Source organism: Haemaphysalis longicornis, unplaced genomic scaffold (assembly GCF_048455015.1).
Source record: "Haemaphysalis longicornis isolate Haplotype H1 unplaced genomic scaffold, Haemaphysalis longicornis Haplotype H1 scaffold_2, whole genome shotgun sequence".
Taxonomy (NCBI): Eukaryota; Metazoa; Arthropoda; class Arachnida; order Ixodida; family Ixodidae; genus Haemaphysalis; species Haemaphysalis longicornis.
The window spans coordinates 65479770-65494027 of record NW_027526295.1 but is presented as its reverse complement, the minus strand read 5'-3'; the positions used below and the strand labels follow the sequence as shown (position 1 = coordinate 65494027).

Sequence of the window (14258 nt, the reverse complement as noted above, 5' to 3'; positions counted from 1 at the left end):
GGCAGGCAGGTGAAAGTGTTATTTGGTGTGTTAAACCTGAAATTAGACTGCTTATCCTTCCTGTTTATCACCCATTCTTTGGTGCTGTCTTCATGTGGCACCCAATTTGTGCTTCCCATTATAGCTACTCAGGACTGTAGCCAGTTTTTTTTAGAAAGGGGGGGGGTATGGATTTTGGGAAGGGGGTTGTTTTCCCGAAAGCAACAGTAAGTATTGCTTGCATGCTGCCTGGAAAAGATTTTGGGAGGGGTTCAAACCCCCTCTGGGTACGGCCCTGTAGCTACTGCATTTAATTCAGAGTTCAGCTGACCATCATCTGAAGTGAAACTGTGGTTCTTTTGCAGCTGACCATGGCCACGGTGACTGCGACGCACTGGGCCATCTTTGGATATGCAGAAAAATTGAGCAATAAATTCGTACACTTTAATAACAAAATACTTCTGTTGAATGGTTACCTGTGTTACCAGAAAACTTTTCTTTGAGATTTATGGGCTGATCAAAATTCATCACGTTGAGGTAATGGCAGGGCATTATTTTCTAGTACCAGGGTCCGTTCACCCGACCGTGGTTCCCAAGGAAGACGCAGAGTCCCTGGAAAACCACACCTTTACTGGGAGTCCCGTTCCCCCAAGGTCCGATCATCAGCAGGTCACGCTGTGCACACCTAGTCCAGCACTGTTGGCCATATTCTAATCCAGGCCATGTCGTGCCACATCTTCGTCTTCCCCTGGGACATATCCCGTGGGATTGACCACCGCCACCATTGTCCGGTTACCACAATTTGAAATGACGCGCAAGGGCAGTATAACGGATGAGCAGGTGTACACAAGCAAATTACATAGGCAAAGTTACACATGCCGTGATCCCCGGCTAGTCATCATTTGTCTGGCTGAAGTGCAGAATAAATAAATGCCTTTCCATTTCTGACCATTTTGGTGTTGCTGTGTCACTTCCTCAGCAAGTGTGACAGGGTCATGCGAGGCGACAAAATGAGCCATAATGGAGTAAGGGATACATCAGGAGTTGCAAGTTATTTGTTTTCATCATGTTACTATTAGTAGACTACCTATAACAAAGCTACCTTTTCAGTTCTTATGTTGTTTTACTGTAAATGCCACGAAAAAGTAAACCACTGGTACTCAAAGGGGCCATGAAAAAAAAATGAATGTGTGGTTCATTGGAATGACTGCCTCATTAGTATAACACTGGCACATATTATGGGACGCAGTGCAACTGGCTGAGGCCAGCAAAAGCAAACACAAGTTAGGCAGTGCTTATAAGCTTGAAAAACAAGGTATTTTTGTTTTTTCATTTTATAATAGTAAGAATCCAGGGGTGAACAATTGGAACTTGCAAAATTATGTAAACTAAACGAAAGTACCAGTGCGCACTGTTGTACTGTGCACACTATGCTTGTTAGAGCTGCTCAGCAGTATGGCGCTTTGGAGTTGTCTCACACAACACTGGCCGATTGGCGCAAGCGACATTGTCTTACATGAAGCTATTTCTCGAGCATACCCTATATTTCCCAAAACGATTACTACCTGCTGTAACAAAGACAAGCCAGGTGCAAATACGCTCAAAAACAAAGTGAGTGTGGACAGTGGGCCTGAGTGGTATTCATGCGCCATCTAGAGGATGGGTGGTAAACGAAGAAATGAAATTTTAAGGCATTTATTTTGCCACAGGGCATAGATGAGGGAGTACTAGTTGATGATGACAAAAGTTAATTGAACATGAAAATGTTCAGCTCGCAGATGAAGTCCAGGAGGGAATGATGATGAGGCCCATGTATCCATGTAATGTATGCAGTTGCGTCGCTTACGCGGAGGCCTGTCACTGCAAGATGTTGTATCCTTGTCGGATGCAAGGCAAGGTTTCCCCATCTGCGGCAGCCCTAGTTAACGTGCTCAACATTCATTTCAAATACCTGCCCTGGATACATCATCGCTGACATCACAAAAGACACTATTTAGCGAGAGGATTGAAACTTTGGCTTAAATTGTGTAATCTCTCAATGAATAAAGCATTATTCGCTGCTTGGCAAGCAGTAGGGGCTCTATAAGACACCCAATGTTGTGAGTGAAACTGGTATTTTGTCCTAATGGCCCCTTTAACGTGAATAAGAGGTTTGCTCTACAACAGGATTTGTAGCAACTGCGAAACTTAGCAAAGAACTGTAATGTTGTGGCACAGCAGATAAGATGAACCATGGTTGAAGGTTATGAGCGATCTATTTACATCATTTACAAAATGGCCATGAGAGAGTCAGTGCTGGCTTCGCCCCCACGCAGCCTCTCCCTCGTCATTGTCATCAATGGTCAGCCATGAGAATTGTCCACCATGCCCCGTGACAGAATGGCACCTGGAAAAATCAAGAAATGGTCAGGGTTACTCATTAAAGGCCAACGGTGCTCACATTTCAGCTCGGCCAGATTTATCGATTTGTAGTAAGTACCACCAAATCAGCTGGGACACTAGTGGTGGCTGTAAACGCTTCGTTAATCAGTCGGAAGAAAGCTCTGCGGTGGTCACGCCGCACATGCCTGCGCATCACAAACAGCCATGACGCGCCTGTTATGCTCCAGCCGACGGGGGCTTCTTCCTCCGGCCAGCCACGCAGCTGGAGAACCAGTCGAGCTCTGCTGTGAACACTTCACTTATTTGCTGCCCCATGCACACGCAGAACTTGCGCGCAGGCTCGCTCCCAAGCAGCTGACCGTCCTGGCCGCTCACTGGACAGCCGCAACATCACTCCAATGGCTGCGCTCTTCTCCATTTTGGTTTCAAAATCGCCGATTTTAGATGCAAAGCATCTCTTGCTCTCGGCTCTGCCGTCCGTCCATCTGCTGGCCCAGGAAGACACCGGCAACACTGTCACTCCAGCATCTCATGGTCGGGGCTATGTCCCTCCCTTGTTGTTACGCCGTCCACACCCCCACTGTGCATGCTCGGCTCATTTCGGGCCGGCCCAGGAAGACACCGGTAACACTGTCGCTCCAGGAGCCATTAAAGGGTAAGACACCACCGGGCGTTCAGCAAGCCGAGCATGCGCAGCGGGGGTGTGGACGGCGCAACAACAACGACAAGGGAGGGACATAGCCCCGTCGCATCTAATAAAATTACACCATCTCCCCTCCCCGTAGGGGAACCCTGAGTAGTATGCGAAACAGGGGCTCAACGCAATTTCCCATTTCGTAGTTCCGGTAAGTGGAAAGTGTGGTAGTTACCATGGAAACCAAACTGTAAATATAACGGTAGCTACGTACCTCAACCTAACGGGAACGACGAACTCAAAACTAATGGGCACTTCAATCGACCCCATGGCTGCACTACTCAGGGTTCCCCTACGGAAAGATAGTGTAATTTTTTTGCTGACCGCTTGCGGCTTCCACGCACGTATTTCAGCTGTTGTATTTTCATCTAGCTTTTTTTTTCAGCAGACCAAACAGAAATAGTGTTTTTAAGAGGTTGAAATTTTGAGTGCAGTTGGCCTTTAAGAAAAAATGATTTTGGTCAGGGTAGTTTGCGAATTTTAACACTGCATAATTAGTGCTCACTCTATTGCTAAGGTCCAAGCACATTTGCAGCATTGTTAAAAACATTTATTAAAATAAGGGAAAGGGGGAACAGAAAAAGAAGCAGTGGGTGGTCCAGGGTTCGTAGAGGCTCCAAAAGCAAAAATTCAAGGGTTTTCAAGGACTTTCAAGGACCAGAAAACAAATTTTCAAGGTCCCCGTCTAAAGTTTTATCATGGATTATTTTATAACTTTTTCAACACAATGCAAAAGTTTTTTATTGCAAAATACCTAAGCACATTAGTGTACATTTAGATAGGCGCTAACGGGTTCGTGAATGCTCCCCCAGCTCTATTTTTTATTTCATGGTTGGTAGTTCAAAGTTTTTCCTTTTTCGTGGTGTTTTGCTCAGGCTGTTTGATTTCAAAAGTTCATTAATGTTGCCTGCATCTCCTGCTTTGTCAGCGAAGTATCAGTTGAAATTAAATCCGCAAGTGTTGCTGCAAGGCAGGATGAACAATGTGCATGTCCACCATTTGCACGTAAAAGCAAATGCAGATGGAGCATATGAGGCACAGCAAAAATGCAAGGAGCGAGCGTCCACAGATTAGATGGAAGATGCAAGATAGAGAACAGAAGCTGTCTTTCACTGGATTGTATAGTGACATGAATTGGATTGACAAGTGCCCGCTCCCAATGTTGCCTTGTAATAAAAAAAATCCACCAAACTTGTCATTTCACGCAATACACTTAATCTTGATTGTTACAATGTTTCTTTACATTTGTTAGCACCTAAAATCCACGACAAACACTTTAAATTCTTGTGAAAAGACAGGGCCATTGATTCTCTCCGGAAAAATCAAGGGTTTTCAAGGACCATTTAAAAATTCCAGGACTTTCCAGGTCTTGAAATTGGCACTTCTAAATTCAAGGGTTTTCAAGGACTTGTGCAAACCCTGTGGTTATTCCAGTCCCATAGGTAGGCTGCGTGCATTTACAGCTGTACTGCTGTGGGAGATCATCAACTCACTGTCTCAGCAAGTTGCTGTGCAGCAAGCCCTTCCACTGCTCAGAGGAGTGGGAGGGAGGTAGGGAGTTTGTGGGAAAGCCATGCCAGGTGGTGTGTAGCATAGGCGTGCGCACAAGGGGGGCAGGGGGGGCGGCCGCCCCCCCTAATCATCTGAAGGGGGGCGCCAAATTGGTCCATATTTTGCCAATGTAACACATTAAAGTAAAAATTTCTGCTCAGAAATATTTTGTATGTGTTGCAATTGCATCGCATTGAAATAAAAATTTTATAACCATCCCCCCTTGCACTGCGTTTCGACTGCTAGGCCTTCAGTCGGAAGAGGTCACGCGTTGCTGTAAGGGGGGGGGGGGGGGGGGCGCAGTGGTAAGACTTTGCTTCCCCTAATCGAAAACTCTGCGCACGCCTATGGTGTGTAGTGTGAGGGGGTATTGAGGCAGTAACAGCAATTGTTGGGTCAGGTGAAATGTTGTGTGACATTTGCGCAAAGGTGGTGATAGTGAGCGTGGGTTTAATGATCGTTTTAGATGCACCCATCTGCCATAGAAAAAGAGTGGGGGGTGGGGGGCAAAAGGTGGGAGGCCCGGCAGAGGTAAACATTCTTAGCTTTGAGAGAAGGTACAGGATGGGACAGTCTTGGAGCAGGGTGTAAATGCCTTGAATGCAAGGTCACGGGTAGTAGCATGTGCCACATTATTCTAATGAAGAGATGCATGGGCAGGGACAATGACAGTCTAGGGCCACTGAAAGGAAATGGTCGCTGTGAAAGTCCCAAGGAAAAGCACCCGCATGCTGCCTACAAGTTTGTGAGTACGCTAATACAGGAGGAAGAGTCAATGCAAAGGCTGCTGCTTCGGCTGGGTCTCGAAGATGGTGAGGAATCCAGCAATAGGAAGAGCACCACTGGCATGGATGGCTTTTCCACATTACATCAGAGCTGTGCAGAACAGCTCTGAATATGTGGGTAAGTTTCGAAAAAAAAAAAAAAAGCAGTAATTGTGAATTATTTTTTTTAATCACGCACGCCAAGCACCGAAGTGCCGTCTTTCTTCCGTTACTCCTCCTGACTACCTTGCTCTGGCTCCCCCGATGCCTCGCTCTGCAAAAGTATCCGTCAACAAAGCTAGGGCCAGCGCAGCTCTCACACCACACATCACTAGAAAATGGACTTGCCCAACACCGGGGTCTCCGCCTCCTTACTGTCCCCACTGCCGGATGACCGTATTCGCCACCCTTGACCACCTAATCTGCCGCGGCTCACGTTTTCACTGTACCGGCCTATCCTCACCAATGCTATGCCTCCCAATGCCTCGGAAGATGATCCTCCATTTTAAGATCCAAATTTTATCAGAGCCCTTGGGCTGTTCGGCGTAGAGAGTTGTCTGTCAAGATTAGTGTAGACCGGGGCCTACTCCGGTCGTGAAAATCCCCTAATGGTAGATCTTCCCCTCAGCCTGAGCTCCGTGGTCTGAAGGGAACCCCTGAACTGTCTTCATGGACGCATCATCTTTTTAACTGGGCTACTCCTACCTTGCCCTCCTTCCCCTACCCATATTTTGGCGGCATGGCTTTCCTTCGACTAATAAAGGACTACAACAACAACAACCACGAAAGTTAAATTTAAACCAGTATTAAATTTAATATTTCATGCCCACCAAAGCCTGCAAGAATTTGCAAATAAGTTTTAGTACCCAGATTTCTTTTATTTTATTTATTTATTTATAAATACTGCAGCCCAAATAGGGCTATAGCAGGAGTGGGTACACAAAGTACAAATACAATAGCAGACAAGTTCAAGTTTGCACATCAAATAGCACAAAAAAAAAAAACACCATGGCAAGACTAGGATAGCGGCAAAAGCAGATAAGGTAAAATAATACAAATCGGTAAGTAAATTACATATTTATTTGAAAAACTGAGGTACACACTATCATAATATAACAACAACAAAAGTAAGGTGAAAAGGTGAACACTAGGAGGTTTCTACGGCTGTCAAATCTCTTTCTGTGGTAGGGATCGAACACGGCCAGGCAAAGCATTCCACCATTCTACTGTGCGAGCAATACTCAAAAACACCCATAAAGTAATTTACAAGATCATTAACGTCGCCATGGAGATTAAGGTTTGCAAAAGGAGTCAGAACCATTTGCCAAGGTATCTACAATAGAGGTATCACCTGCATGGGTGAAATCTCGAAACGTTGTGAAGACAGCATGTGGTTTAGGTAATATACATGGAATAGATACAAGGATGCCCTTGTAGTCGGAATTACCGTCAATTATATCACAAGATATACTTTAATTCAGCCGGGAATTTACAAAAATCACGTCAAGTGTTGTGGTCAGTCTCGTAGGGGCATTGACAATCTGCGTAAGGTCAAGGCTTAAAAGGTAATCAACTCTCTCCCGATTGTGGTGTCATGACCGGAGTAGGTCAACGATGACCAGTAGATGCCTGGGGCATTCAAGTACCCCATTCATATTAGATCACCCTGTTCGAGGCTATGACTGGCCATAAATAGACCCAAACTGTATAATGTGTCAATTGCGGAAGCAGGTGGGCGGTAGAAAAGGCCAATGACGATAGATTGTTTGCTAAGATAAAGTTTACACCAAACAGATTCTATATCAGCAGGAGGGGGCAGAACGGAAAATTTAAGATTTGAACGGATAAGTAAAGCAACACCTCCACCTTTTCCAGTTCGATGGTCATTTCGAACTGCGATATAGCCAGGAGGAGTGAATTCAGAGTCGAAGATGCCGTCATGCAACCAAGTTTCGATAATGCCAACTATGTCAGGGGAATATACGGATACAAGGGTTAGAAAGTTTGTAAAGTTTTTAGTGATACTTCTGGTGTTAAGGTTTATGATATTAAGTTTGTTACAGTCCCTATGTGGCAGTCACCGTGGGGAAGAAAGTGGAACCCCAGGGTGTGCAGGGGTTTTGACAGAGTGGCATTGGTCCTGTTTAATTCAGTTTGATTTCTCGTCCCACACATAGCTATTGTCATCGATGTACACATGGTTGTACTGAATTTTAACTTCTGAACCATTTTTTCCGGAATGACGACATAGCGTCGTATAGATTTTTTCGTATGGTACGCACCCTGAGCGAAAAATTTTCTGTTATACGAAAATCGGATTCTTTAAGTTTAGAGACGTTTCTCAAGATACGCATTTTTTCGCCGAAATCCAAAATCCCCATTAAAACACAGCGTGGTCGACCTTCACGCACCTTCCCAATACGATGACAATGCGCAATGTGTGGGCAGGGAATTTCACGCATCTCCGTTAGTAGCTTCGAAACATTTGATGAAAGCGTATCTCCCTTCTCATTTGGGTCTTCTGGTAACCCATGCAAAAGATTATTATTACGACGGGACCAAGTTTCAAAGGCCGTCATTTTTGGAAGCAAGCCTCGCCATGGACTCTTTCAGTGAGGTAATCTCAGAATTTAACTTTTCGCTCAGAGGCCTTAGGTCGTTAGTAACAACTAATGATTCGAGGGTGTTACGCGAGCTTCGAGATCTTCAAAACACGAGTTAAAAGTCTGCTTGATATCGGCAATATCACTTGCAATTTGTTTCTGACCGGCTAACAGCGCTAAAAGTATATCTGTCATCCCCGGAGCGGGGTTTAAATCTGATTTTGAGCGAGTAAGGGGACCGACAGCTACGGATGAGCCATACCATGTCGGCTCTGTAGATTGGGCGGGTTTGGGAGGCCCAGGGTTCAACTCAACCTCCCCGCTCATGAGAAGGCAGTATAAACTGTACAGTGCATTCGAACATATATGCGTAACCCATTTGGGGCAGAAAAGCAGCAGCAAAAAGCGATCGTCAGAACAAACGCAATAGGCATTCTTCAAATAGTATACCTGCAATGAGCAGACGACGTTTGAGCGACATGCCGTAGCTGCTGCCGCACTGCCCACTGAAGAGGGTTGCAGGTCCTGGATGCTTTATAGCGCTGCTGGATGTTGACGTTGACTTGGGGCTGTCTATCATTGGACGATCGGCGGTGACGTTGTTCCAGGGCAAAGCAGCATGGGCACCATCAGCTGAGCCAGCAAGCACGCCGATGCTGTCACCACCGCCAAGGGTGACAGGGCAGTCCGCAGGCGCAGGCCAGGCACAACATACGTGTCGCAAACTGGGCACCGAGATAGTTGACAGCGATGGAGCAGCATCCCAAGGCGCAGGTGCGGTGAAAATGTAGACAATCTGGAGAAAGAGCAGACGACGTTTGAGCGACATGCCGTAGCTGCTGCCGCACTGCCCACTATGACTTCCCATCAGAGAGAGAAAGAGAGAGAGAAGGCTCTTTATTGAAAAAGCAGTTTTGCCAGTGTTTGTAATCGCCTACATGCTTCTCTGCTAGGAATCGGTGATGTAGGGAAAAAAGGCCCGAGAAAGAGGTGGGCAGAAAAAAAAAAAAAAAACAATAAAACGCTGTTTTGGCTTGACAGACTATTTTTCAGATTATGTCACATAATTCACAATTTTAAAATATCACCAATGTCCCCCAGATAGGAAAACAAACTTTTTAGAGCCTGACGCTGCTTTGAGGGGCATGTCCATGGTCCCAGAATGTAGGATAGGGAGGCTGTACCTCAGCACACCAACCACATAGCTGTTGTGTAGCATAACCATTGAATGGCAATCACTGCCCCAGCGTGAACCCGCAAGACATTTCAAAACCTCAGTGGCCAAAGAAATGTGGGCCGGTAACCATTTAACCTCAGCTGACCTGGTCAAGTTGCAATCTATTAATCAGACCAGATATTATTACATCAGAATTGTGCATACGTAATGCTTAAAACGAAGTTATTCAGGCTACCTTTAAATGTTTTAAGCTTTACACGCCAAAGCTATTCCTGGGCTATGAGGCAGGCCTTGGTGGAGGGCTCCAAACTGATTTGGACCACCTGGGGATCTCCAACAAGCACCAAAATCTTCGGATGATCATTTTCGCCTTTTCAAAACCATCTCAAAGGCAGCCACTGTAGCCAGGATTGCACCCACATCCTAGGGCTTACAAATATTTTTTGGACGATGCTATATGTACTACGTAGTGGAGCCCCACCGGAAATTGCTATACGCACTACCCGTATAGCGCCATCTATGAGGCTTTGTCAGAAACACTCCCGAGCTTGCTTGGTGGCGGGCTGACGCGACCTTCGTACGAACGGCAAAGTACCTGCGTACCTGGCTTCGGCCACAGCAAAGTTTGCGCTGTAGTCATGGGCGTGAAATAGATTATGGCTGCCCACAGGGCCGTTTACGACACGTTTGAGCATATAATAGAGGCAGGAACAGAAATTACGCGGGCAGTCGGTGCATAACATACGGTGTTGATCAACATATCGTATGTTGTGTCGGGCCGCCCGCGTCATTTTTTTATTTTACTTTTGAGTTTTGTGTAATCAAGTATGTATCTATAGTAGCCTCAAGCTGTCTATTCCTGGGTATCGCCAACTCTCTAAATAATATCACACGGCGGCTTTATTCGCCTTAATAAGATTCTGAGATCCCTGAGTTTCTCTTAGCGCGATGTGGTTTCGGCGGCGCACAAACACCAATTTTAATTGACTACGCAGCAGTTAACTAAAGCATGTTCTACAGGAACTCTTGAGTACAAATGGGGGAACGCGCACCTGTGCTTTCAACTCGTATGTGTTCGTACACCTTGCCTCGAGCTGTTAAAGTTGGCTTTTCCGCATGGCTGTTAAGCTGTGCAAGAAAGTCACCGGGGCTAAACGTGATGGTAAGAAACGCTTCTGATGTAAAGCAGCTAATCGATAGTGTTTGCGAAACTCTTAAGACACATTCTTTTGCAGTGTGACCTTTAAACGTTTCACATCCCTCCTCCCACTCAGCTTTATTTTGGCAAATAAAGGCGCTTTCAACATGCAGACACAGGAAAAGGAAACCGGAAGATGTATAGAACTTTTATCCTGCATTCTTTCACGTGCATGTCACATGCTAGCAGTGCCGTTTGTCCAACACGGTTTACGTTGTGCATTGAAGCAGTTTCTCACCAAGCTCCAGAGACTCGCCTAGGCAATTTCACATCACGAATGGCAAAAAAAAAAAAAAAATCTGTAAATTATGTGGAAGCAATGCCCATTTCTTCATTATTGACATTTTCTAGTTTATCAGAGCTGCTGCAGCCAAACATTATGTTATTTATAAAGTAGAAAATACAGAAAGGCCATTTCTAAGCAGAAGGAAATATATATTGATTAGCGTCTGCATTGTTGAATTGTACGTTTTCCAACTGGCAGGGCAACTGCTATTATTTCTATGCCACATAAGATGCCCATGATTTTGCTCAAGTATGTGGACTCTTAGGTGGTTACATGCTGATAAAAGAATTCTGTGCTACCTTCATTCACACCCTGCAACTCGTCCGTGCCCATGGTGAGCATGCAGCTAGGGTGCACGTGTGACACTTAGCATGATAAACTTCAGGCGACGTCAGCTCAATTGTACTGAGAGTATGTCTACTGCAGAATGCTTAAATAACTGAATCAATTATGAAAAACAGTCAACTCAAAACAACCTGAAAGAAAAGAAGCACCACCCACCCTAAAAGAAAAAGAAGACAAGAAGAAACGGGTTAACTATTTTACATTGTTTTCAAGTTATCCAAAAATAAGTCTGCATGCAAAAGGTCCAAGAAAGGCTGTTGTTTCTTACACTTTCAAGAAGACATCAACACTGCTATTGTTTTACAATATGAAGTAAATTTTTATTACACCACATCCTCAGCTTCAATTGAAGTTGTCCTTTCTGGGTGACCTGTAAAACCAAAGGTGAAATACAATTAGCAATATGGCTATGTTGCTTGTATACGATAGAAAAAAGCACAAAAACAAACATGGCAAAACCCAGGACCTTTGTTATGTTTTTTTTCATTTTGTGCTATTTTTGTCTTACTGGCACAATTTGAATTCTTGAAACCAACTTTCGTGAAAAACCTATTGAGCACGATTTTCCATAACAACCATTACTACATTAAATGGCTGCACAATACTTTTTGCCTGAATGTAAATGTGGCTAAGAAATTTATTATTTTGAAGCAGCCAGTTTTTATGGCCAGTCACAGAAAATGGGAGCAGATGCCGTTGGTGCAGGGCTGCATGCGACCACACCATGTGAAGTGTTGTGCAATTTTTTTGCAAATCTGTTAGCCCGACAGGAACCACACCGCATGCAGAAGCTGTCGTAGTTTTGTTATAAATTGACGTGAACCTTTTTTCTCCTCACTTAGAACTGATCTCCTTTTTTTGCTGTTTGGTCCCGTTTCCAGTAAGAACTACATTTTTTTTAGGAAAAAGAAACTGCCACCCAAATAAAACCTGTACTTCTGAGTCAAAAGAGCAATGCACAAGATTAGAATCATACTACTCAATGGGAACATATACATGTTGCCCCCCCTTCCCCCCCCCCCCACGCTACCCCAGCACTTGCACCCTCCCCCATGCCCTCTCCTTATTCTTGCCCAAAACAATGGATTTGCCCCCTCAAGATAAAATTCTGCAGACGCCCATGCTAATACATACGGAACCAGTAAAAGTGTGCAGCTGGTCGAATTGGTTCTCAATGCATAGATACAAGGCTGCTTCAAAGAGAAACAAGGCATTGGCGCCTTCCTGGTATGTTCCACAACTTTCACTACAACCTGGAACGATGTTTTGGCCCTGAGAAAGATTCAGTACACTGCACTAGAAAGCGGATACAAGCATCATCACTGACTCCCCCATCTCCTATTATTAGCTTCACACTTGTTGATTAAAAAAGTGCTTGTCCTTATGCGTTATCGCACTTGTAACAATGCATGAAACGACATTTAACAAGGTGAGGGGAAACGCGCTGAAGGTATCCAATACGCGTTCGCACCGTTCAGTTGCTCGGGCCGGCTGAAGGAACCACGCGACATGCATGCATGCTCGCGCATCGGGTGGAAAGGCTGGTGACGGAAATATAAGCTCGGCGGTCGACGCGGGTCTCCAACTTCAACATCATTAAAGCAAGCGTTACGGGACAAACCAACGAGGCCAGAAATACCTACCTTCAGACTGGGCAAGCCGTCTTCGAACCGCTGCGGCGTGTTGACGGCGCGATCGGGAAGTTGCCACGCCAGCTTGATGGCCCTGGCGCGAATCGTGTGCATCAGCCCGGCCCACGATTCAAGACTTGCACTTTATTACCGTGATTTGTCGCAACGAGATTGGCGGGGTCGATCCATCCATGGATCGGTCAAAAGCGACGAAAAGCAGCCATGTCGACCGGCCGAACGCTTGAGACCGCGTAAAAACAGTAAAAACATAAAAAAAAAAAAGTGCTTCTGACAGCGTCCATCGCGTCCATAGATGGCGCTATATAGGTAGTGCGTATAGCAATTTCCGGTGGGACTTCACTACGTAGTACATATAGCATCGTCCATTTCAAAATTGGTCGAAATGTTCTTTGACTAAAATGAGAAGACACCGCAGCAATATAATAGCACATCTAAAACTTCTGCAGCGACGCAATACTATTTTTATCACTTGTTTACACGAAGCTTTAAGCCAAAATTCACAACGAGGAACAGGTGCAGGTCCAATGCTGCAGTACAGAACAGCATAAAACGAATAATCCGAGAGTTCAGCATCCTCTTATGAGACGGCACAGGCAAGGGTCGTCCAAGCGCCGTGAAATCTCCCCTAACCCGATTCGCAACTCACGGGGAGAATAGTTCGTCTGGACTTTCAGCCAGCGTGCCAAACTGGCCATTAACTAGCCAGGGTCACTGCTAATCACTTACTGATTACTCCTGGCTGTGGCTCACATATTATCAGTTAATAACGTGTCTAGTCAGTCAGCGGTCGCGGTTTGGCCAGTTCAGTAAACATCGAGACAGACTGCTCGCACCACGAGTTGTAAAGCGGACGCGACACTGGGTTGCCGGTGTAGGGGGATATTTGGCAACACCCTCTCGAGACCCCGGCCCGCTCCATTCATTCATTCGTTACCGACTCTGGACGGACCAAGGTCACTGCGAAACCTGGATCACTAAGTGCAATAATGTGCTCGACGGCCACACTTTATTCGCTCATTCTATCCAAGTCGGGGGCAAAGTTCGTCGCGTGGCGGCATAAGTAATCGCTGCCGCAGAGAATCATCAGAGAGCGGCTTACCCGACTCTGCTGGATGCACCTGAGGATCTCGTTGTGCATGCTCCAGGTTCCCCGAAGGGCGCGGTGAGCTCTCCAGATCCCCATAGTGTGACTAACTTTTACCTGCCTCACTCGTACACGTTGCACGTCTATTAACAAACCACGCCGCTCAAACACGAACGTCCAGGCAATGCACAGTTGCGAGCAGCACGAAACCACATGGCGGCGGCCATGGAGGTGGTGGTGGTGGTGGTGGCCCATAAAGTGGCGCATACCCACTCAGGGGGATTGGCCAAGAAGAGTGTATTTTTTTAACTAAAAACCAGATAGGCAAAAAGGTGCAGTCGAAGAAAGAATTTAGACTATAGGTTGAAGACAGAAATAGAAGGAGAAAGAGGAGTGAGAGAGCCTGATCAGAATCATTTTAACAAGGCAGACGAGCTGTCTCTGAAATGAAGGAATGAATGGCTTGACAGACATCCCCATGGCAGTGACCTAGCTGTGTGCCTCCAAACGACAAAAGCACTGGCAAGGTTAGTGGCATTCCAA

The 14258-nt window shown here is 45.7% G+C and overlaps 1 protein-coding gene across 2 annotated transcripts in view; it reads right to left on the bottom strand.

Moving 5' to 3' along the window:
- Positions 1-1933: 1933 nt before the first annotated feature.
- Positions 1934-14258, bottom strand: part of LOC144168946 (uncharacterized) — an 81874-nt gene continuing 69549 nt past the window's right edge. Inside the window, exons 1-3 of one of the 2 annotated variants that reach the window (XR_013322309.1) lie at positions 9386-11982; positions 8424-8769; positions 1934-2365 (exon numbers count right to left, since the gene is read on the bottom strand). Coding sequence is in view for 1 of the 2 variants with exons in the window: in XM_077697943.1 (XP_077554069.1) it covers positions 2322-2365; positions 8424-8769 (390 nt within the window). In the remaining variant the exon portion in view is untranslated. Of the gene's footprint in view, positions 2366-8423; positions 8770-9385; positions 11983-14258 lie in introns of those variants that run through there. The other variant, XM_077697943.1, reaches the window with a different exon arrangement.